This window comes from Larimichthys crocea, unplaced genomic scaffold, assembly GCF_000972845.2.
Source record: "Larimichthys crocea isolate SSNF unplaced genomic scaffold, L_crocea_2.0 scaffold214, whole genome shotgun sequence".
NCBI classification, from domain to species: Eukaryota; Metazoa; Chordata; class Actinopteri; family Sciaenidae; genus Larimichthys; species Larimichthys crocea.
This window is the reverse complement of record NW_020852853.1, coordinates 222618-245117: the sequence shown is the minus strand read 5'-3', so window position 1 is coordinate 245117 and position 22500 is coordinate 222618. Positions and strand designations below refer to the sequence as shown.

The window sequence follows — 22500 nt, the reverse complement described above, 5'->3', positions numbered from 1 at the left end:
TCCCACGCGTCGTTCTGTCTCCACACAAGTTTTTCCTCGCCACCGTCGCCAAGTGCTTGCTCATGGTGGAACTGTTGGTCTCTGTAAATAACATTATACAGAGTATGGTCTGATCAGGACCTGTAGAAATAAAACTGATCTGGACAAGTGGAGTTTTTCTTTGGATCTGAACCCGTCACTCTGTTCAGCCTCTTAGCAGTTTTTTAATGGAATGTGGTCCAGTCTGTCTGTCAGGCCGTTCAGGTTTACTTCATTACACCTGAAGTGACAGACTCCTCCCTCCCCCCCTCACAGATGACTCATAGTCGTTGTGTAATGAACAGTTTATTATCATCTTTAATAAAAAGTCACTGAGGTCCACAGAGGACGCCATGCTGGCTTCAAACACACATGACTCCACAGACAGGAAGCTAGAGGACAAACTGTTTCCTGTTAATGCTCGCTCCACTTTTTGCATCATCAACCTGCGATCACCTGTTCACCATCACCATGGTAACCTCACTGCTGAGCATCGTGTAGTGTTAGTTTACAACACCTGTCAGACCTGATGAAGGCTCCTTTAAATATTAACCCCGCCCACTGCCCACCCCCAAAACATCTACCTATCAATGCAGACTGCATCACACCTCAGAGGCTCTGAGCTCCGCCCACAGGAAGCGGAACAGGAAGTCCAAGCACTTTAGTTTAGTAACCTGTTAGCTAAGCTAAGCTAAGCTAAGCTAAGCTAAGCTAAGCTAAGCTACATGACCATCAACCTGCCCCTCTGACCCAGGTCACCCAGGACCACCATCAGAACCTGATCTCTGTCCTGGACCAAATCAGTCCCGACATGTCAACAGCCAGAAGCTTTCAGGAAACCAGAACCGGACCCGTCGTCATTGTTCTGGTGATTTTCTGAATAAATTAATTAACGGACTAGTCTTTGATCTTTTCTCCTCGTTCAGACGTCAAAGTTTAAAAGCTGAAGCCCGATGGTTCTTTGTTCTGACCCGTTTGTTCATCGCCACGCTATAAACTGTGTGACGCTCCAACCTCGTCAACGTTCTCAGCTGTTTAACCAGGTCGACACAGAACCTCATTCAACCTTTGAACAAGACGCTCAGAACCAGGTCCAAATGGACCGAGCTGGCTCTGTTTGACCCAATCTTAAATCATCATGTCTGATCGTGTCGTATCAGGACAGACTAACAGGAAACAAAACCTCTACGTCTGGATCAGAACCTCTCAGAGTTCTGAATATTAAAACAGAACCGTCTTTCAGAACCTCTAAAGAGGTATATTCCTAGAAAACTACATTGCTACATGACAGCGAGCTCCTTTGTAGTCTGCAGATCACCAGCAGCACTTCCTGTAGCGTTAGCAGGCTGCTGAGCAGGTGATCAGCTGATCAGGTGGATCACTGAACTCGTCTTTAAATTTAATTAATTAGTGTGTTTAACGAAACAGAAACTTTAAAATGTCTGCAGAACAAAACAAACTCCATTAACATGTTAGATGAACGTTAGTTGAACGTTCACTGACATCATTAATGACAAACGTGTTAAAAACATTTATGTAACGTTTTTAACTGAAGAGGTGAACTGGACTTTAAACTCTTCAGTCATCAAAGACGTTAAATGAACGCTTCACAAACATTTGTCTTTAACGATGACGTTGGTGTTTGAACTCAGACATTTTAAATCTGTCTCCTCTGCAGCTCGATCTGAAGCAGCTTCAAGAAAGACGGACGAGCAACGTCTACCGAGTCAGACCCACTGACGAGTCAGAGAAAGTGAGACGGAGTCAGAGAAAGTGAGACGGAGTCAGAGAAAGTGAGACTGGGTCAGAGAAAGTGAGGAGAGTCAGAGAAAGTGAGACGGAGTCAGAGAAAGTGAGACGGAGTCAGAGAAAGTGAGACGGAGTCAGAGAAAGTGAGACGGAGTCAGAGAAAGTGAGACGGGGTCAGAGAAAGTGAGACGGGGTCAGAGAAAGTGAGACGGAGTCAGAGAAAGTGAGACGGAGTCAGAGAAAGTGAGGAGAGTCAGAGAAAGTGAGACGGAGTCAGAGAAAGTGAGACGGAGTCAGAGAAAGTGAGACGGAGTCAGAGAAAGTGAGACGGGGTCAGAGAAAGTGAGACGGGGTCAGAGAAAGTGAGACGGAGTCAGAGAAAGTGAGACGGGGTCAGAGAAAGTGAGACAGGGTCAGAGAAAGTGAGACGGAGTCAGAGAAAGTGAGACGGGGCCACAGAAAGTGAGGAGAGTCAGAGAAAGTGAGGAGAGTCAGAGAAACTGAGACGGAGTCAGAGAAAGTGAGACGGGGTCACAGAAAGTGAGGAGAGTCAGAGAAAGTGAGAGGAGTCAGAGAAAGTGAGACGGAGTCAGAGAAAGTGAGACGGAGTCAGAGAAAGTGAGGAGAGTCAGAGAAAGTGAGGAGAGTCAGAAAGTGAACTGTGACTCGTGTGGACGTTGCTCTACATTAATGTTGAAGTTAAACCGAGTGAAGAAATGCCGTCTGCTGATGGAGGGAAACATCACGAACATGGCGGAGTGAGGTGAGACGGCGTGAACGTTGATGGAAAGTAGAAAAACATTAGAAAGGTGAGTGACCCAGCGGGCTGTTTTGGTGCTGAACTAACAGGATATACTGGACCTCATCCCCAAATAAAGCTATGTGAGTCAAAGAGCTCCTAACAAACATCATCGTCGTCGTCATCAGCGTGGTCGTGGTCAGGTGGAGGTGCAGAGCTGTGAATATTTGAACGGTTCACACTCTGGAGGTTTGTCTGATAAACTGCGTCATCGTTCTTCATGTTGTTTCCGTCGCGTGTTCAAGAGGTCGACCCCAGTGCTGGTGACAAATATACAACTAGACAATCTTCAATATTTTAGTCAAAGAGCAAGTCAAACTATCTGAAGACCATCCACCTGAGCAGAGGCTCCGCCCCCACACTACGCCGACACCTTGTTGTCCTTCTGCAACACAAACAGACAGACATGTTACAGACACGTTACGGACACGTTACGGACACGTTACGGACACGTTAAACTTTCTAACTCATCCTTTAAATGCAATTTCTTAGACTGGACCAACAAACTTCATGAATAAATAATGAGTTTGTTGTAATTTGCATATTAAAATGAGCTCTAATTAAAGCTTGTTAATGATCTTTACCCTGTATGCTGATAAGTCGGCGAACTCTCGTCCGGCCTGGTTTCCTCTGTATCCACCCCTGAAGCCGCCGCCTCCCTGCGGTGGCCCGAAGGACCCTCGGCTGGCCGAGCGACCCCGCCCTCCACGGAAGCCCATCCCACCGCGTCCACGGTAACCGCCGCGTCCTCGACCCTGACGAAGAGGAATCCCGAAGGTCTCGGCGTTCATCCTCCTCTCTTCAGCCCACGTCTGCCTCCGCTCGCTGCACAAAGACCAACTTTAATTCAACAACACACACACACACACACACACACACACACACACACACACACACACACACACACCAGTGCGATCATGTGGTACAGTCACATGATCAGACTCACCGTGGGAACGCGGAGCCTCCTGACTTTTCGTTAGCTTTCCTGATGAAGAGCAAACAGACGTCACTGAAGGAACGTTGTCCTAACGTTAAACAAACGTTGACACAGCAGCTGATGGACTTACCTGGTGTCATCACAGGAGATGTTGTCAAAGAAAGACTTGGACTTGTCGTAGTAGCAGTTCGGACCGAGCGGGTCGCACTCGTCGTCGGCGTTCCCTTCGCTGTTCTGAGTCTCCACGCCAGAGTCGCCTTTATCCTCGCCGTTCACCGCCTTCTCGCTCTTCTCATCTGAGTCAACAACACACACACACACACCTGAATATTAACGTGTTTCTAAGCTGGACGTTAGCGCCTCTGCTAACGCGTCTCTAACGTACCTTTGAGCTTGAGCTTGCTCTGGAACTCTCGGTCGATCTCCTCCTTGTTGAACTGAGCGTTGGCGCTCTCGAAGTCAAAGTCTTTCTCAAACTTCATCGGGCCGTCTCGGCGAACGTTGAAGCGTCCTCTGCCGCGGTGTCCGCCTCCTCGTCCACGCCGGTTAGCTGGTGCTCCAGCCACTGAGAGAACAACAACAACAAACGTCAGCTGTCGGATTATAAACAGGAAACAGACGCCATGGCAACAGATGAGGGCGTAACCAAAGCACATGTCCACGATGGATCAGTTAGCTTAGCTTCAGATGTTAGCAAATCAAACATGGAGGAACATCTTCATCATCATCAGAGTCCATTGACATGAACAGCATGTCAACCCGCACACACGTGAGCAGCAAAGAAAACACGTCACAGAGGCATGATGGGAGCCCAGAGGAGAGCATGCGGTCTGATTGGTCGATGGATCAGAGGAGGATTGACCTGAGGGTCGTTTACTGTCTCTGGCTTCACCTCGAGCCGGCTCACACTCTGGTTTGGACACTTTGGAGCCGTCTGAGCCTGGAACAGTGTTAAAGTTCACAACAAGAGAGTCATGAACATCAGCTGAGCACGCCGCACACGCTCAGTGCGACCTGCTCGAACGTGAGTCAGCTGTTTGTGCCTCATTCCCTCAGCAGACGCTCAGCGTTCGTTAAGTTAATTAACAAAAGCTCGTCTCAAACGTTCTGTGATCCGTGACGTCGGTCCAGCTCAGACTCGTCTCGTGTTTCAATAAAAAGTTAAACGACGCCGTGGTTAGCGTGCTAATATCCTAGCATCAGGTTAGCATTAAGCTAACGTTAGCCTTGTGTGTGCAAACCTGACCCGGTTCTCCTGACCCGGTTCTCCTGACCCGTCCTCACAGAACCAGAGCTGGACCCGCTCATGTAACGAGGTGGATTATTAATTACACGTTAACACTTCCTGTCCTAACAGCCCGCCGTGCTCAGGAATGAGGCAGAAATCGAACGTGTGTAACGAGCAGCACAGATCAGGTCAGGTGTGCTGCAGGTGTCTGAGGTCTCACCTGATTGGCTAAAGACAGAGGGGGGGGGCCTATCTACAGCAGAGATGGGTCGGGGTGCAGACCAGCCCCTGACTGTCTCACCCCTCCGAGCGTCCACGCCGTCCTGGTGCTGGACCTTCAGACCGCTCTGACCAGTGCCGGACGGGGCCGTGCGTCCGTGGGCAGGGCTTCTGCGTCCCAGGCCCGGTGCCGGAGCCGTGGTGGCAGCGGTCGGGGCCGACGGAGCGGTTTGGATCACCTGGTCCAGAGTCGGGCTCTTCCTTAGAGGGTCCAGACTGGGGCTGCTGCGACCTGAGGAGGAACCAGAACCGGGTCAACAGCTGATTCACTTAGTCATCAATAATATAATTAGCTCTCTCAGCTGTTAACGAACTTCATCACGATGACATCACTACACCTGTGAGACCTGAGCGACTTTCTGTACTTAAAAATGCAACGCTGTGATTGGACTGAGAGAAGCCGGGTCACTACATCAGCTGACCAATCAGGGAGCATGTGGAGGAGGAGCCGCTGGCTGGACCTCCTCCGGTTCTGTGGCATGACTCACGTGTTCCAGCAGCCACAGAGAGACTCTGGACCCTTGAACAAGAACCAGAACATCACGACCCAAAGTGTACTCACCGACACCGACTGGTCCAAACTGGGGGGACACCAGCGGACTGGCACTGAACTGGTTGTAGGCAGGAACTGGAGCCCGGTTAAAGAGCCCATAAGAACCGGCAGACTGGAACGGGGTGGGAGCGGCAGCAGAGGACGAGGAGCTGGAGCTCATGGACGACTGAGGAGGAGACAGGACGGTCTATTAGACTGGACCGGACTGGGCCCACACACCCACCCACAGGTGAGACGTACCTGGACGATGGCCGGGTCCTGAGGCAGCGAGCAGGTCGGTTTGGGCGGCTCGCACACCGTCAGGTCTTTGATGTCACTTCCTCTGAAGATGATGTACTCAAACGTGTCATCGCGAGGCGGGATGGGTCGGTCCGTGGGCCTGTCCTCAGTACCGAAGGAACGCACTGAGACAGAGAGGGATCAGAACCACGGGTCGGGGTCAGAACTACATTCAGACATGTCGATGTATGTGTTTCTCTGAGCTGATTAAGCCCCGCCCTCTGACGTCATCATGTGTCGGTGAAGCTGCTTCATTAGCTCCATGCTAACGTTAGCTGAGCCACAGCCGCCATGTTTGTTTTTATGTTAGCATGCTAACTCCTCTCTAATGCTAACTCTATGGACATTAGCCTGTTAGCTCACAGCAGCATGCTAACGCTGTTAGTGTTTGTTTGATTCATCTGGAACACTTCATGAAGTCTGTGCTACTCTGATTTATGTTTCCATCTTTATCCACAGTCCGCAGAGCCTGCTGTTAGTCGTTCGTCATTAATCGTTCACCGTTAGTCGTTCGCCGTTAGTCGTTCGTCATTAATCGTTCACCGTTCGTCGTTCGTCGTTCGCCGTTAGTCGTTATTCGTTAGTCGTTAGTCGTTAGTCGTACCTTTCGCCAGCGCCACGGTGGAGTTCTCGGTGTCGATGGTGTACAGGATGCCTTCATAGCGGATCTCGGCCTTGGAGATCAGGCTGATCTTGCTGCCCAGGTACGGCGTCCCGCCGCTCATGGTGCCTTCTGGAAGTCTGCAGTCCGAACACGGAACACGAAGGACGGCTCGACCGGACCGTGCGCTCAGCGGTACCGACTCTGCAGCGGGAGTTCTGCGGGTTGTTCCGACACCGACTCTCAGGCTACAACATGGCTACCAGCCGCCATCCAAGGGCTGTGAGCGCGGGGGCTAACGGGAACTCCAGATCTCGCGGGATTACGCAGCTCCGTGAGATCTAGATCTGCGCGCCATAGAAGAGAAACACAGCGCGCGAGAGAACAGATAAATGTTAAGACGTGAACACTGATCAATGTGAACACTGATCAATGTTAACACTGGTCAATGTGAACACTGATCAATGTTAAGACGTGAACACTGATCAATGTGAACACTGAGTTAACACTGATCAATGTGAACACTGATCAATGTTAACACTGATCAATGTGAACACTGATCAATGTTAAGACATGAACACTGGTCAATGTTAAGACATGAACACTGGTCAATGTGAACACTGATCAATGTTAAGACATGAACACTGGTCAATGTGAACACTGATCAATGTTAAGACGTGAACACTGATCAATGTGAACACTGATCAATGTTAAGACGTGAACACTGAGAGACAGAGAGAGAGAGAGTACTCATACCACTGTAATCTATTACTCTGTTACTGTGTTCATTAAAATCAGCTGTTTGAATGAACCTCATCATGATTTCATCTGTCAGTTACCATGGTAACAACTCTTAAAACAGATGAAATCAAACGTAAAGTAGATGACGTCATCGGCGGCCGGCAGTGACGTGTGTTTACCTGCAGCTTCACACCTGTACGTAGCGGCGCGAGCGTGACGTCGGATCTATTCGTTTCTACTTCTACGCTGGAAAACAGCAGCGAGCCTCCGCGCATGCGCACATTCTAAAATACGATTTGCACAACGGCCCGACATCAAAGATGGCGGGAGCCTCCGACCCACTGGAGGACATGCTCTTCACGGAGGTGGACGAGAAGGCGGTCAGCGACCTGGTCGGCTCTCTGGAGTCCCAGCTCGGCGACAGGAAGCTGCCCGCTGCCTACACCGACGGGAAGCGGGAGGCGGCTCCGGCCGCCGGCAGCCACTTCTCAGGGAAAGTGCGCGATGCAGCGGGGTCTGTGGAGCCGCAACAAGGGCATCCGAAAGCGGGGTTAACCCAGGAACCCGGCGCTAACGAGCCGCTGTCCGCCAAAACTCTCACCGCCTCTACCTCCTCTGTGGCCGCCGGGGCCGTGATCAGCCCCGGAGCGGGTCTGCAAACAGTTGGAGCCTCTCCTCCCGCTGTTCCTCCGGTACCGGGACCCGTAACTTTGAGCACTCAGCCCGCGGCTGCTAGCTTCCACCGGGCTCCCAGCGCCGCCATCGTCCCCGCGGCGGAGGCTCTCCGGACCGCCTCTCCCGGGCTGCAAACTTTGAACGGCAGCGCCGGAGCCGTGAAGTTGGTGAACTCGGCCGCGGCGCCCGCTGCAGCCGGGTCCGGCTCGGTCATCAGTACTGTCAGTGCCGGCAGCTCCACCATCATCGCCTCCATGGCTGCACAGCCCGCTTTTCCTGTACCTCAGTCCACGGTGAGTCCCGCCGGAGCTCTGCAGAGGCACCCCAGCCCGGTGGCCCAGAACGGGGTGGACCCAAAGGGAGCCCAGCTGGTGACCCCTGGCGCCCCGGCAGCCTCCAGCTCTCAGGTCGTGAACCACAGCACCCCTCTGATGCACACCAAGATGCTGGTGCCCAGCCAGCCCGTCTCCGGGAGCTCCGTCATCCTGGCCAGCACCCCCCCCCCTGTGGCGGTCCAGTCCCCCATCAGCCAGACCCAGACCGGGACCAGCCCAGCCACCGTCACCCTGGCTGCTGCCGGGATGAAGCCTGCGGTGAACGGCGTGAGCCAGCCCACCGTGACCGTGGTGAGGCCGCCGGGCGCCGTCGTGGCCACGACCATCCAGCAGCAGAGACCCGGGCTGGTGGTGAGCTCGACCAGAGCTGCTGCTCCTCAGCCGCCGCTGGCGGTCCGGCCTCAGCAGCAGACCACCATCCAGCTGCCGCCCGGCTTCACCATGCCTCCAGGTGAGCCAGCATCCGGGTCACTGTGACCCCCTTTGAGTTCTCCCAGAGGACCGGACTGGTCCAGAGGTTCCCACAAACCTCAGCATGCTGCCACAGAAACAGAGTTCAGGTCTGTGACCCGAGTCCTCTCAGACCCGAGTCCTGGACTTGGACTCCTTTTCTGTTTCAGCAGACTTAAGGTGACAGGTGACAGGAAGTGATGTCATCATGATGTTTATTTTCTGAAGTTTGTTTGTTTGTTGACGAGGCTGCGATTCGATGAGTCGTGACTCATTTGTTTCAGGCTGTCGGTCGCGGGTCATCGATCTACGCAACAGAACTCAAATCATTTTAAAGTTTGACAGACCAATGAAACGTTTAAAGACGTCACAGTGACGACAGAGTGACGGATGAAACAAGGAAACATTAACGAGAATAAATCTTTACTGACGAGCTTCATGCTCTGAAGTTTACCTGAGTTCACCTGAGGAGGGACACACCTGTTTCCTGTTCATCATCAGGATGATGAGTCGACCCACAGAGTGTTCAGATAACCGATCACTAATCATAAATCATTAATGTAACGTGTAAACAGTTTGTCTGACTTCAGGAGCTTCAAACATTTATCTGGTTCTGTTTGATGATGTAATAACTCACTGTGATGTCATCACATGACGGCTTCCTCCACCCTCAGGTATGGTTCTGGTCCGGACAGAGACGGGTCAGCTCGTCATGGTCCCTCAGCAAGTTCTGGCTCAGGCTCAGGCCAAGACACAGCAGGGCCAGACAGTGACTAACATCACCCAGAGACCGACGACCCCAACGGCCGGGGCCACGATCCGGGGCTCCACGGTACGTAGGAACGGTACAAATCAGGACTGTACCGAACTCTACCGGACTGTACTGAACTCTACCTAACTCTACCGGACTCTTCTGAACTCTGTCGGACTCTTCTGAACTCTACCGGACTGTACTAAACTTTACTGGACCCTACCAGACTCTACTGAACTCTACCGGACTGTACTGAACTCTACCTAACTCTACCGGACCCTACCAGACTCTACTGAACTCTACCGGACTGTACTGAACTCTACCTAACTCTACCGGACCCTACCAGACTCTACTGAACTCTACCGGACTGTACTGAACTCTACCTAACTCTACCGGACCCTACCAGACTCTACTGAACTCTACCGGACTGTACTGAACTCTACCTAACTCTACCGGACCCTACCAGACTCTACTGAACTCTACCGGACTGTACTGAACTCTACCTAACTCTACCGGACCCTACCAGACTCTACTGAACTCTACCGGACTGTACTGAACTCTACCTAACTCTACCGGACCCTACCAGACTCTACTGAACTCTACCGGACTGTACTGAACTCTACCTAACTCTACCGGACCCTACCAGACTCTACTGAACTCTACCGGACTGTACTGAACTCTACCTAACTCTACCGGACCCTACCAGACTCTACTGAACTCTACCGGACTGTACTGAACTCTACCTAACTCTACCGGACCCTACCAGACTCTACTGAACTCTACCGGACTGTACTGAACTCTACCTAACTCTACCGGACCCTACCAGACTCTACTGAACTCTACCTAACTCTGTCAGACTCTTCTGAACTCTACCGGACTCTACTGAACTCTACCGGACTGTACTAAACTTTACCGGACCCTACCAGACTCTACTGAACTCTACTGAACTCTGTTGGATTCTACTGTGTTTATTTTCTTGTCTTACATTTGTAATCTGATCTCCCATGATGCTTTGCTGTGATGTACGTCTGCAGGCTCCTCAGACTGTGCGCCTGGCGTCCCCCGCTCAGACCAGAATGGTTCAGTCCCCCTCCACGACCACTGTACAGGTGTGTTTCCTGTTTCCTGTGTCATCACTCGGCAGGATGTTGTTGTTTCTGACCTTTTCAAGGTCAATGATGTCACAGTGATGTCACATCCTGTTTGTGGTCTGTCTTTTCCCAGAAGGCCATCACAGTGGCGCCCGGCAGCGCGGCGGTGTCGGTGAAGATGACCCCCCCTCAGAAGGCCCAGACAGTGATCACGGCAGGGGGGACACCTGTGGCCAAACCTGTCCCGTCTACGCCCCTGACCAGCACGACGCCCGCCACCCCGGCAACGCCCGCCGGCAGAGTGACGGTGGTGTCGCAGGTGGAGTTCCACTTCCTGTTTCATGTTGTAAAAGTAATCGGATACTGGTTCAGGTTTTAACGCCTTCGTCTTTACAGGAAATGCAAGAAAACGTGAAGAAATGCAAGAACTTCCTTGCCACACTCATCAAGCTGGCGTCCCACAACTCGCCCTCCCCAGATACCTCCAAGAATGTGAAGGCCCTCGTCCAGGACCTGCTCGTGAGCCGCTACACCTTCCTACACCGTGTCCCAGTTATATACTGATCACTACTGGTTTAAACTAGTTTTTATACTGGTTTAAACAGGTCTGATCTGGTTTAAACGGGTCTGATCTGGTGTTGTGTGTCTCTTTCAGGACGCTAAGATTGAGCCTGAGGAGTTCACCACTCGGCTGCAGGCTGAGCTCAAGTCCTCCCCACAGCCCTACCTCATCCCCTTCCTCAAGGTACGCCTCACTGACACTACAAATACTACAAATATTCATACTCATACTGATATTCAGTAAACTTTGGTTTCTTGTCATGTTAAATGAATAATGTTAATTAAACATTAAAGGACCGTCAGTATGTGAAGTCATTCAACTGAACCAGCTGCAGTATTTTAACATATATTACTTTGAGTACTGAGTACTGTTACTGCTGTTCCTTGTAGCCTGATGTAGTACTTTATCAGGTACCAGAGTATTTGTAGACAGAGCTGATCAGCTGACATGTCGTCCACAGAAAAGCCTCCCCGCCCTGCGTCAGTCTCTGCTCAGCAGTCAGCAGTCTCTGGTCACGCCCAGCACCTCGGCCCCACCCCTCACCGCCCCCGGCTCTGTCACCGCCATCCGGCCCAGACTGCCCATCAGCCCAGCAACCAGCACCGTCAGACTGAACCCGCCGCTCACCAACACTGTGGTACGGACCAGAACCAGACCCAAACCCAGACCTAGACTTAAACCTAACCCTAACCTGACCAGAATCACACCTAGTTCTGCTGCTGCTGTTGACCCTGATTCTGATCTGTGTGCAGGCTATGGGCAGAACCGGAGTCCAGACCGTACAGACCCGGACGCCTGTCGTCTTCAGTCAGACTCTCAGACCTCAAGGTGAGTCTGTGTGGACCAATGAGAGTCAGCGACGAGTCTGTGTGGACCAATGAGAGTCAGCGATGAATCTGACTCTGTGTTTGTCTTCAGGTACGCTCATACGAGGACCCACTGCTGTCATCGGTAAAAGTCCGATTCACCTGGCAGCTCAGGCCAATCAGAAGAAGCTGAGTGACCCGGGAGGCGGGACCTTCAGGTGAATAACAAATTAAATATAAATATAAAACGTTTACTTCCTCTGTCACTGGCATCTGACACCTTTGCTCTGCCCCCTCTAACGCAGAGATGATGATGACATCAACGACGTGGCATCCATGGCCGGCGTGAATCTGAACGAGGAAAACGCTCGAATCCTGGCGACCAGCTCGGAGCTCGTCGGCACGAAGATCCGCTCGTGTAAAGATGAGTCCTTCCTGCCCACTGGCCTGCTGCACTGCCGCATCCTGGACACAGGTAAGGTCACCTGAGTGTCACTGAGTGTCAGGCTGCAGCCCCTCTAATGTCCAGCAGGGGAGCTGGGTCTGATCCTATTGAGTCCTCTGGAGAGATCAGCTGATCCGTGACCTAATGGTACATGAAACAGAGCGACCTTTACGTGTTGTTGACGTGTTGTTGACGTGTTGTCTCATGTTCACATGTTGTTGATGTGTTGTTGGTGTGTTGTCTGACGTGTTGACGTGTTGTCTCATGTTGACATGTTGTTGGTGTCTTATTGGAGTGTTGTTGAGGCGTTGTTGACGTGTTGTCTGACGCGTTGTCTCATGTTCACATGTTGCCTGATGTGTTGTTGGTGTGTTGTCTGACGTGTTGACGTGTTGTTGACGTGTTGTCTCATGTTCACATGTTGTTGGCATGTTGTTGACGCGTTGTCGTCTGTGGTCTTCAGCTAAGAAGCTCGGGGTGAGCGAGGTTCCTCTGGAGGTCGTAAACTTCATCTCTCACGCCACTCAGTCCAGACTGCGCTCGTTGCTGGAGAAAGTTTCAACTGTCGCGCAACATCGCACAGACGGAGGAAAGGTAACCACACACACACACACACACACACACACACACACACACGTTTCAGTCTGTACTCTGCAGCTGTAGAGAAGTCTTAACCTCCTCTCTCCTCCTCTGTCCTCTTCATTCTCCTTGTCTGTCCTCTCTTCTCCTCCTCTTCAGGATGAAGAGCATCATGAACAGACGACAGACGTTCGTTCTCAGCTTCGTTTCTTTGAGCAGCTGGAGAGACTTGAGAAACAAAGAAAAGACGAACAGGAGAGAGAGATCCTGCTGAAGGCTGCCAAGGTAACCAATCATCAACCACCAATAATCAACTGATCACGTGATTCGTGTGTTTGAAGTTGATCATGTGACTCGTGTCTGCTTGAATTTCAGAGTCGAGCGCGGCAGGAAGATCCAGAACAGGCTCGACTGAAGCAGAAGGCTAAAGAGGTACATTAGCATGACAGCCAATCACATCACACCAACGTGTGATCAACATGTGATCAAACGGGCCTTTGAGGTTCTGACCCGGTGTCCTTCGTGTCCTCAGATGCAGCAGCAGGAGTTGGCTCAGATGAGACAACGAGACGCCAACCTCACGGCGCTTGCCGCCATCGGCCCGCGCAAGAAACGCAAGATGGACTCACCGGGCGGCGCCGCGTCCGGATCAGAGGTAAGAACTCAGAGAACGTGGAGGGTGGAACCGGGTCTGCACAGTGAGGTGTTGAAGGACTAGCTCAGAGCACACAGACCGGCTCACGCTCTCCGTCTCTCCCCTCAGGTGGCTTCGGGCTCGAGCTCGGGCTCCTCTGCGGCGTCCTCGTCCCGTCAGCAGCTCCGTCAACGGATCACTCGGGTCAACCTCAGGGACTTCATCTTCTGTCTGGAGCAGGACCGCTCCACAGCACGCTCACTAACGCTCTACAAGGCGCTGCTCAAATAAGGATGAACATCACAGACTGGACTTCAAGCTCCGCCTCCTCAGAGCCGCTCAGACAGGAGTCCTGGATCTGTCGTTCCAGGTCAGATCTGAGCCCTCGGCTTCAGTTTCAGGTGTTCTCCAGACAGGAAGCCTCCTCTCCAGACAGGAAGCCTCCTCTCCAGACAGGAAGCCTCCTCTCCAGACAGGAAGTCACTCGGCTAAGTTTGTGAGCTAACCGCTAACCTGTTAGATGGCCAGGTTAGCGGTTAGCTCACAGACAGAAAGAAGCTGTTAGCTCCCTGTTAGCTCTCAGTTAGCTTCTTAGCCCTTAGCTTAGCTTGGTCAGTAACAGAGCTAACAAGCTACGATAGCTTCCTCCATTTTGACTCTCATCCAATCAGAGGTCAGCTTGGTCATGATTGGTCAGATTCAAAGTTAAACTCTGTGAATGACCTGCTGCCTACATTACCCACAATGCAACAGGCCCTCTGACTGCTGAGTGCAGGTCCACATGGACAGTGATCTACATGCAACAGAGACCTGGAGACTCCTGGAGACCCCTGGAAATGCCTTGAGAATGCTGGAGAGCGGCTGAACTGACTTTAATGAACATTTTTGATAGAAAACATGTCGACATGAATCTGAACTGAGATCAGCTGATCCTGGTCCTGGACTCGACACCCAGCGCTGTACCTGAACAGGTGCCTTCGACTCTCGTCTCTCTTCATCCTTTTCTTTCTGGAGCCGCTCATGATGTCGCAGATCTATGAGGTCACAGGTCGTCTGTGAGGTCACATGGTCACGTTTTTTAAGTTTGAGTAATGACGCATTTTAACAAGCTTCATGTCGTCTGTCAGAGTGACGACCAATCAGCTTGTAGAAAATTTTAGTGTGTGTGTGTGTGTGTGTGTGTGTGCGCGCGCACCGACAGACTTTAACGGTTCACACAAAACTTCAACATTTAGCTTAGCTTAGCATAAAGAGCTATCTTCAAATTACAAACAAATAGTTCTGAGGTTAAACAGAACCAGGCTGAACAGAACCAGGCTAACAGTTTCCCTCTGTTTCCAGTCTTTATGCTAAGCTACGCGCTGGCTCACTCAGGCTACGTTCAACGACGCTAACGACGTTAGCTTCACATCATTCCTGCAGTCTGTTCCTCGTCATGTGTTTTAACTCATCATGTGACTCTGACATCACTCTGACATCATGTGACTTTGTTGTAATAAAATTTTCAGTTTTTTAAAAAATGTTTTTTTTTTTTTTGTAAACGTCACCTGAAGCTCCGCCCCCCTGCTCCGTGTCCTGTACTATATAAACATGTATGTTTAAATGTGTTTATATATGTATGTATAGTACAGGCCCGGCCCGGCCCGGCTCGGCCTGGCCCGCCTCTCTGTTGAAGGATGTTGTCATATTTATATTTGGTACTCTGAATGAACTCTGATGATTTTACAGACTGTTTGTACGTTTGCAAAAAAAACTGAATAAAGAAAATCATGAAAATCAGCATGTTTGTTTTTATCAGCAGCAAACGTTAAAGAAACGCTCGACAAACATTAAAGAAACGCTCAACAAACATTAAAAAAACGCTCGACAAACGCTGAAGAAACATTGGATTTATGAAAACATTAAATTATTCAACCACAGGATCAAACATCAGAATCATACAAATATTTACATCATCATCATCAGCGGTCAGAGTTCTGGTTCTGGTCTCAGTCCAGAGGTTCCTGTTTGATCCGGATGGCGGTGCTGACGGACTGACTGAGCCCGAGGTCACGACACAGAACGTACTCACTGAACTGAGACAAGTCCACGCCGCCACCGCACGACGCTCTGATGACAAAACCACGCTGGAAGAGACGATCCAGAACCTGAACACAGGTGAGACAGGTACAGAGAGAGGTGAGACAGGTACAGAGAGAGGTGAGACAGGTCAATCCTCAGTGGTGGGTTCAGAGTCAATGTAAACAGTGAGGTCACAGTGAGGTCACAGTGAGGTCACAGTGAGGTCACAGTGGTCACAGTGGTCACAGTGAGGTCACAGTGGTCACAGTGAGGTCACAGTGAAGTCACAGTGAGGTCACAGTGAGGTCACAGTGAGGTTACAGTGAGGTCACAGTGAGGTCACAGTGAAGTTACAGTGAGGTCACAGTGAGGTCACAGTGAAGTCACAGTGAGGTCACAGTGAGGTCACAGTGGCTCGTGTTGATGAGGTCAGGTTGTTTGTTTTGTGTTGTCTAATTATTTAACAACATGTCTAAAGTTATCTACATGTTTAAACGCGGTCACGAGACATGTGGCGCGGTCACGTGCGCTCACCTGCACAGAGTTCAGTCTGCAGTACCCGTTGAGCGGGAAGCGGATCACGTGGGTCGGGTCCTGGTTCCAGCCCGTGTTCACAGAGTTGCACATGACGTCTCCGGTCTCGGGGAACACCTCCTCGATCAGAACCTTCTCCCCGCTCAGCGCGATCCGCTCGCCCAGGTCGGGTGTGACTCGGACCACCACACACTCGCAGGGCGCCGCCCGCTGGGCCTCGCGCTCCGCCTGCCAGCACTCCAACTCCCGAACCATTGGGGTCAGCTGGTAGAACCGAGCCTCCTCGTACAGCCGGGGGAAGTCCTGAAGGGGAGGGGCGGGGTTAGAGAGCTGTAACCATGACGACAGAGGCCGCTCAGTTACTAGGGCAGACAGCTGTTTGAGGTCAAAGGTCAACGTTTTATTTTGGAGGTACCTGGAAGTCGTCGGGCAGCAGCAGCCTGCAGGTGCGCAGGAAGTTGAGGATGTACCTGAAGATGTCTCCGTCTCTGTCGATGAAGTAATGCTGCTTCAGGCTGTCCAGCACGATCGGCTCGGTGCCGCTGAACAGACGGCCGATCCTGGAACACAAACAGCGTTCATACAAACGAACGAGACTCACCTGGACTCACCTGGGCTCACCTGGACTCACCTGGGCTCACCTGGGCTCACCTGGACTCAACTGGACTCACCTGGACTCGGGGTACTTGGTGAGCGTGGCTAGGCTGCTGGTGTACATGGTTCCGCCCACGTCAATGTGGACCGGGGCGTTGGCCTTGGTGAGATGGGCCGGTGACGGGATGCCCTGAGCAGACATCGGGGACGCTGGGGAGCGGCTCACAGACACCCTGGAGAAGCTCCGCCCCTCCTGTGACATCACAGAACACAACAGGTCAGAACCGGGTCAGAACTCGACTCGGGTCGTCTCGGGTCATGCAGACTGATGTAATATTCATGAGGGGCCTCAGTGATGAACCAGGGCTCTGGGGCATCACTGAGGCCCCTCCCCGGAGCTGAGGAGCAGGAGGCGGGCTCGCAGAGAGCCTCTGCCCGCGGGCGGCGCGCTGCCTCGGGGTAAACTGACAGGCAGCCCCGCTCCCTGGAAAGAATGAGCTAGACCTGAATCCTTCAAAATAAAAGACATTCACGAGTCACGTGACCGTTTTAAACCAGACGAACCCGCCTGGTTCCGATCCGGTTCGGATGGAGACCGGACAAAGATTCAAACCCTGAACGTGCCTTGCTCATCGGCTCTGTGGTTTTACGGCTTTTCTCTTTATGACCTTTTGTTCGAGTCCTCCTCGCGGTGTTCTCTGACTCTCATCCCGGGATCCGAGCTCCTGCTGCGGCGGGAGGCGGCGGGGCTCGGAAGCAAAAGTTCCGGTTTAGTTAAAAAAGTCGGTTCGTGTCTGCCCAAACCGACCAACGCCGAACCGAACGTTTAACGTAAAGTTTACGTTAAATCTCCCGTGATGCTCCGCGGCCTTACCTGAGAGGACACCGACACCGACACCGACGACATGGAGACCCGTCCTGTGTGTGTGTGTGTGTGTGTGTGTGTGTGTGAGGCACAACCAGCCTGACCGAGTCCGCCTCCACCAACAGAGAGGGAGGAGGGCGGAGGAGGGCGGAGGAGTCCCGCCCGGGGCCCTTCAGACCCCCAGGGCCCGGGGAGAGCGGTCTGTTCAACGACCACAAAGAGGTTTAACCAGACACCCGGACCTCCATCAGACCTCCATCAGAGACCTCCATCAGACCTCCATCAGAGACCTCCGTCAGACCTCCATCAGACCTCCCTCAGAGACCTCCATCAGACCTCCATCAGACCTCCATCAGAGACCTCATCAGACCTCCATCAGAGACCTCTGTTAGACCTCCTTTAGAGACCTCCATCAGACCTCCATCAGAGACCTCCCTCAGAGACCTCCATCAGAGACCTCCATCAGACCTCCGTCAGACGTCCCTCAGAGACCTCCATCAGACCTCCATCAGAGACCTCCGTCAGACCTCCATCAGAGCTCCGTCAGAGCTCCATCAGACCTCCGTCAGACCTCCCTCAGAGACCTCCATCAGACCTCCCTCAGAGACCTCCATCAGAGACCTCTGTTAGACCTCCATCAGACCTCCATCAGAGACCTCCATCAGAGACCTCCATCAGAGACCTCTGTTAGACCTCCATCAGACCTCCATCAGAGACCTCCATCAGAGACCTCTGTTAGACCTCCATCAGACCTCCATCAGAGACCTCCATCAGACCTCCGTCAGACCTCCATCAGAGACCTCCGTCAGACCTCCATCAGACCTCCATCAGAGACCTCCATCAGACCTCCATCAGAGACCTCCATCAGACCTCCATCAGAGACCTCCATCAGACCTCCGTCAGACCTCCATCAGAGACCTCCATCAGACCTCCGTCAGACCTACGTCAGAGACCTCCGTCAGACCTCCGTCAGACATGAACGGTGTTCCCGGGCTCCCCCCAGCCCACCTGCTCAAACATCAAACATGCCTCCGGCTCTGGAGCCAAATGACGTCTCGTCACGCATTGTGCCGCTCCCGCAGCCAAACACGCCATTTAAATTACACCTCAGCGCTGATCCGTGTGCTGATCCGTGTGCTGATCCGTGTGCTGATCCGTGCACGCTCAGCCAGCTGATCCTCTTCAACATGTCCTGCTTCACGAGCTGCGGGACCCGGACCACTCTGTGCTCCAGTCCACATTTTACCAGACCCAGAGCCTGAACTGTGGTTTACAGTTTACTGAAGGACAGTGAAGTAACCTTACTGTAGCTGCTGTTAGCTCATGTTAGCTCAGTCTGTTAGCTGCTGTTAGCTCAGTCTGTTAGCTGCTGTTAGCTCATGTTAGCTGCTGTTAACTCAGTCTGTTAGCTCATGTTAGCTGCTGTTAGCTCAGTCTGTTAGCTCATGTTAGCTGCTGTTAGCTCATGTTAGCTGCTGTTAGCTCAGTCTGTTAGCTCATGTTAGCTGCTGTTAGCTCATGTTAGCTGCTGTTAGCTCAGTCTGTTAGCTCATGTTAGCTGCTGTTAGCTCATGTTAGCTGCTGTTAGCTCAGTCTGTTAGCTCATGTTAGCTGCTGTTAGCTCATGTTAGCTGCTGTTAGCTCAGTCTGTTAGCTCATGTTAGCTGCTGTTAGCTCATGTTAGCTGCTGTGGACATGATGGCAGAGGAGAAGAGGACGCTGACAGACGATCACTGTGTGATTACACTTACAACATACACTGATTATACATTGGAGTAACGTTGGAATGCGTTTAATAAAGGTTTGTTGTTTCCCTGTGACACTGATGAAACACACACACACACACACACACACACACACACACACAGGCAGCTCGTTACTCTTCATCTCTAATTAAAGAAATTCAGTCGAGTTACAAATTTAAACATCTGAGGAGCCCAAGGAGACGACTGAGCAGCTGGACTGGACCGGACCGGGTTGGAGCACAGCCTCTGAGACCTCCTCAGACCTCCACAGTCCTCCTCAGACCTCCACAGTCCTCCTCAGTCTCAGACCTCATGACACAGAGGTGGAGGAGGGTGGAGGGAGTTCCTCCTTCAGGGCACAATGAGGTAACAGACTGCTCAGACAGAATCAGACACAAAGACCTCTTTGTTCAAACATCAGATCATCAGGCCTGGTCTTGGTCTTGGTCCTGGTCTTTGGTCTCATTCTGTCTGTGTATCATTCAAACTGTTTCTAGTGAATAAAAATATCTGAATATTTAAATGAAGTCTTCAACGTTTAAACATCTTTAATTAATTAATAAACTGTTTTATCTGCTGCAGCCACCAGGTGGCACAGAAGGGTCACATGAACATGCACAGATCAGCTGGTCGATCAGCTGATTGTTCTTCTGTGGTTGAACACCTGAAACTTGAAATAATGTTTCACCTTCACTCAGTTCAAATTTTAATATTTAAGACAAATTTATAAAAATATTTAAAAATGAACTGATTTCAAACTTCGTTAAGAAAACTTTATTAATTATTCATATTTGGGCAAACGACACCCAGAATGCATCAGGACAAACAAACGGCAGTGTAAGGCTTCATGGGTAACATTCATCTAGACAGGAAGTTCATCATCAACAGGAAGTCATTGAAATGTAGTGATGTCACTCAGACATCATGATGTCATTCTCACCTGCAGACCACCTGTCACATGTTTAAAAACATTCTTCAAATGTTTCTCTGACGCGCCGGCTCACCTGAGATCACCTGATTATTAATTAATATAATTATAATTTATTATTAGTGTGACATGTTTTCATGCGTCAGCTGATCATCAGGACAAAGTGACATCACAAAGTCACGTGTTCAGTGTTTGATCGACATTCCTGAAATCAAAAGAAGAGTTCACACAGAAAAAAACGGAGTCCTGGACCAAAGGTCCACCTGAGTCCACCTGGGTCCACCTGAGTCTACCTGAGTCCACCTGAGCCTCGGTCAGTGCAGGTCTTTGAAGGGTTTGGGGTAGTTGAACATCAGGTAGTCCATGTAGTAGAAGTCGAAGGTCTTCTGGCGCTCGGTGGCGTTCAGCTGCTCAAAGTATCTCTGTGTGATTCTGGATGAGGTCCGCTCTGCGAGTGGGTTCCGGTCTTTGAAGTCGGGGAAGGTGAGGTTTGCTGGCGCCCCAATGCGTCGTAGCAGGAAGTTGGCGTCCTCCTGTAGGCTCTCAAACTTCCCGATGAAGTTGTACCAGAGCAGGCAGGGGTTACACAGCTGACTGACTGGCTCCCAGTGGATGTCCATCCCGACGGGCCGCCGCACGTCTAGCAGGTATTGCACAAACTCCCTGAAGGTGACACCAGCGCCGGTTTGCAGAGCGACGCTTGTGGCGTTGGCACGGTATCTGGAGATGATGGGCCGTCCAAACACAGGGTGGTAGTACGAGTTCGGACTCTCAAACTTGTCCCGAAAGGCCGACACCAGCCGCTCAAACGGCTCCCGGACAAACAGAACCTTGGTGTACGACCGGAGCCGCTCGATGATGCCGGCGTGGCCATAACTTTCCAGCCGCCGCAGGCGGTTGGCGTAATGTGCCGCGTCGTGAGGAATGTCACGGGTGGAGGCAGCGCTGCCACCCAACACCATCAGAACCCTCTTCCAGTTGGAGCAGCCGGCTTTGGGCACCTCGCAGTACAGCAGCCTGGACCGGTCCTCCACGTAGACCCGGGACACCTGCCGCTGAGAGATGCGCTGCTCGCCGATGCCCGGCTGGTATTTGGCACAGACGTCGGCCAGCAGGTGGCGCCGGGACTCCTGCGTCCTGGCCAGCCACCTCAGGCGCTGGTCCTCATCTTTGCCAGCGGAGCCAGACGCCACAAAGTTTGTCTTTAGGAGCAACTTCCTGTGACGTTTGGTGACCGGCTGACCGACCGTCGAGTCCTCCAATGACACTTTGAGACTTCCTGCTGTGTTGTCTGACATCACTTCCTGAACAGAGCAGCAGAGGTCTCTGTGTCCTGGTTCTGGTTCTGGTTCTCTTACCTTCTCTACAGGCCACCTGGGAGCCACGACCACGTTCACACCTGCAGACACAGAGACAAGAAACATCAGAACCAAGACCTGGACCTATAAAGACCTGGACCTGAGCCTTTATTTTAAAAGGGACCTGCTTCCTGTGTGTGTGTGTGTTCACACAGACGAAGAAAACAGTGATGACAGATATCAACAGGACGACAACAACTGTGACATCATCACACACACACAGTAACACACACACACAGATCTGTTTAGACCTGGACCCAGACTGAGGAAGACCAGATCCAATAAATCCTTCACCAGAACAAAAACAGGAACAAACAGAACCAAACACTTCCTGCACACACACACACACACACACACATACACACACACACACACACACACACACACACACACACACAAAAAGGCATTCAAAATGGCTGACACTGACAGGACAATAGAGCCGACACAGGAAGTGCTACAAACTGCACTTCCTGTGTCGGCTGGCTCCAGCAGTTAGTCAGTCTCCATAAGTCCCCATGTTCAAATGTACAACAGCAGAAATAAACATGTTTACAGCCTGTGTGTGTGTGTGTGTGTGTGCGTGTGTCTTCATCATCACCATCATCACCTTCATCATCATCACCATCACCATCATCATCGCCATCATCATCATCATCACCATCATCACCATCATCATCATCACCACCATCATCATCATCATCACCATCATCATCACCATCATCACCATCATCATCATCGCCATCATCATCATCATCACCACCATCATCACAATTACCATCATCATCACCATCATCACCATCATCATCGCCATCATCATCATCATCACCACCATCATCACAATTACCATCATCATCACCATCATCACCATCATCATCGCCATCATCATCATCATCACCACCATCA

At 51.5% G+C, this 22500-nt stretch overlaps 4 protein-coding genes across 17 annotated transcripts in view; 1 reads left to right on the top strand and 3 right to left on the bottom strand.

Moving 5' to 3' along the window:
- Nucleotides 1–2254: 2254 nt before the first annotated feature.
- On the bottom strand, nucleotides 2255–6781 carry lsm14aa (LSM14A mRNA processing body assembly factor a). 3 transcript variants are annotated; one of them, XM_019257824.2, is made up of 10 exons: nucleotides 6447–6781; nucleotides 5804–5967; nucleotides 5573–5729; nucleotides 4952–5242; nucleotides 4366–4443; nucleotides 3889–4068; nucleotides 3634–3799; nucleotides 3513–3551; nucleotides 3151–3391; nucleotides 2255–2951 (listed from the first exon to the last, which is right to left on the bottom strand). In XM_019257824.2, exons 1-10 carry the CDS (start codon nucleotides 6565–6567, stop codon nucleotides 2928–2930), a joined length of 1461 nt encoding a protein of 486 aa, XP_019113369.1. In that variant the 5' UTR covers nucleotides 6568–6781; the 3' UTR covers nucleotides 2255–2927. The 3 variants fall into 3 exon arrangements, with proteins under 3 accessions (XP_019113369.1, XP_010752956.1, XP_010752957.1); XM_010754654.3 differs by lacking the exon at nucleotides 4366–4443 and having other exon boundaries at nucleotides 6447–6777; XM_010754655.3 differs by lacking the exon at nucleotides 4366–4443 and having other exon boundaries at nucleotides 5033–5242; nucleotides 6447–6777.
- Nucleotides 6782–6965: 184 nt separating this feature from the next.
- On the top strand, nucleotides 6966–15288 carry LOC104938293 (transcription initiation factor TFIID subunit 4). Of its 2 annotated transcripts, none has more exons than XM_019257822.2 (15): nucleotides 6966–8645; nucleotides 9319–9476; nucleotides 10430–10504; nucleotides 10623–10805; nucleotides 10883–11005; nucleotides 11142–11231; nucleotides 11509–11685; nucleotides 11801–11876; nucleotides 11967–12072; nucleotides 12160–12329; nucleotides 12763–12893; nucleotides 13038–13163; nucleotides 13254–13310; nucleotides 13411–13533; nucleotides 13642–15288. In XM_019257822.2, the coding sequence occupies exons 1-15, from the start codon at nucleotides 7505–7507 to the stop codon at nucleotides 13801–13803; spliced, it is 2898 nt and encodes a 965-aa protein (XP_019113367.1). In that variant the 5' UTR covers nucleotides 6966–7504; the 3' UTR covers nucleotides 13804–15288. The 2 variants fall into 2 exon arrangements, with proteins under 2 accessions (XP_019113367.1, XP_019113365.1); XM_019257820.2 differs by having other exon boundaries at nucleotides 6967–8645; nucleotides 10620–10805.
- LOC104938289 (BTB/POZ domain-containing protein kctd15) lies at nucleotides 15003–18422 on the bottom strand. 8 transcript variants are annotated; one of them, XM_027275781.1, is made up of 6 exons: nucleotides 17974–18422; nucleotides 17576–17843; nucleotides 16779–16954; nucleotides 16523–16667; nucleotides 16108–16437; nucleotides 15003–15659 (listed from the first exon to the last, which is right to left on the bottom strand). In XM_027275781.1, exons 2-6 carry the CDS (start codon nucleotides 17606–17608, stop codon nucleotides 15501–15503), a joined length of 843 nt encoding a protein of 280 aa, XP_027131582.1. In that variant the 5' UTR covers nucleotides 17609–17843; nucleotides 17974–18422; the 3' UTR covers nucleotides 15003–15500. The 8 variants fall into 8 exon arrangements, with proteins under 8 accessions (XP_027131582.1, XP_027131581.1, XP_027131584.1 ...); XM_027275780.1 differs by having other exon boundaries at nucleotides 17576–17913; nucleotides 17985–18422; XM_027275783.1 differs by having other exon boundaries at nucleotides 17576–18222; nucleotides 18297–18396.
- A 1648-nt stretch (nucleotides 18423–20070) lies between these two features.
- Nucleotides 20071–22500, bottom strand: part of LOC104938294 (carbohydrate sulfotransferase 8) — a 16084-nt gene continuing 13654 nt past the window's right edge. For all 4 annotated transcript variants that reach the window (XM_027275826.1, XM_010754661.3, XM_027275827.1 and 1 more), the window contains one exon: nucleotides 20071–21638. In XM_027275826.1, the coding sequence (XP_027131627.1) occupies nucleotides 20554–21638 (1085 nt within the window). In that variant the 3' untranslated portion in view covers nucleotides 20071–20553. The remainder of the gene's footprint in view (nucleotides 21639–22500) is intronic.

Bases quoted from the DNA above. Each gene is read 5' to 3' on its own strand.
- LOC104938289 (XM_027275779.1), bottom strand. From the start codon at position 17,608: ATGTCGTCGGTGTCGGTGTCGGTGTCCTCTCAG. The intron at 16,668-16,778 runs GTGAGTCCAGTT...TTTGTGTTCCAG, and splicing joins ACCAAGTACCCCGAGTCCAG to GATCGGCCGTCTGTTCAGCG. The intron at 16,438-16,522 runs GTACCTCCAAAA...TCATGGTTACAG, and splicing joins TGCTGCCCGACGACTTCCAG to CTCTCTAACCCCGCCCCTCC.
- lsm14aa (XM_019257824.2), bottom strand. From the start codon at position 6,567: ATGAGCGGCGGGACGCCGTACCTGGGCAGCAAGATCAGCCTGATCTCC. The intron at 4,444-4,951 runs GTGAGACCTCAG...ACACTGTTCCAG, and splicing joins CTCTGTCTTTAGCCAATCAG to GCTCAGACGGCTCCAAAGTG. The intron at 4,069-4,365 runs GTCAATCCTCCT...TTGTTCTCTCAG, and splicing joins AGACAGTAAACGACCCTCAG to TGGCTGGAGCACCAGCTAAC.
- LOC104938293 (XM_019257820.2), top strand. From the start codon at position 7,505: ATGGCGGGAGCCTCCGACCCACTGGAGGACATGCTCTTCACGGAGGTG. The intron at 11,232-11,508 runs GTACGCCTCACT...TGTCGTCCACAG, and splicing joins ACCTCATCCCCTTCCTCAAG to AAAAGCCTCCCCGCCCTGCG. The intron at 13,311-13,410 runs GTACATTAGCAT...TCGTGTCCTCAG, and splicing joins TGAAGCAGAAGGCTAAAGAG to ATGCAGCAGCAGGAGTTGGC.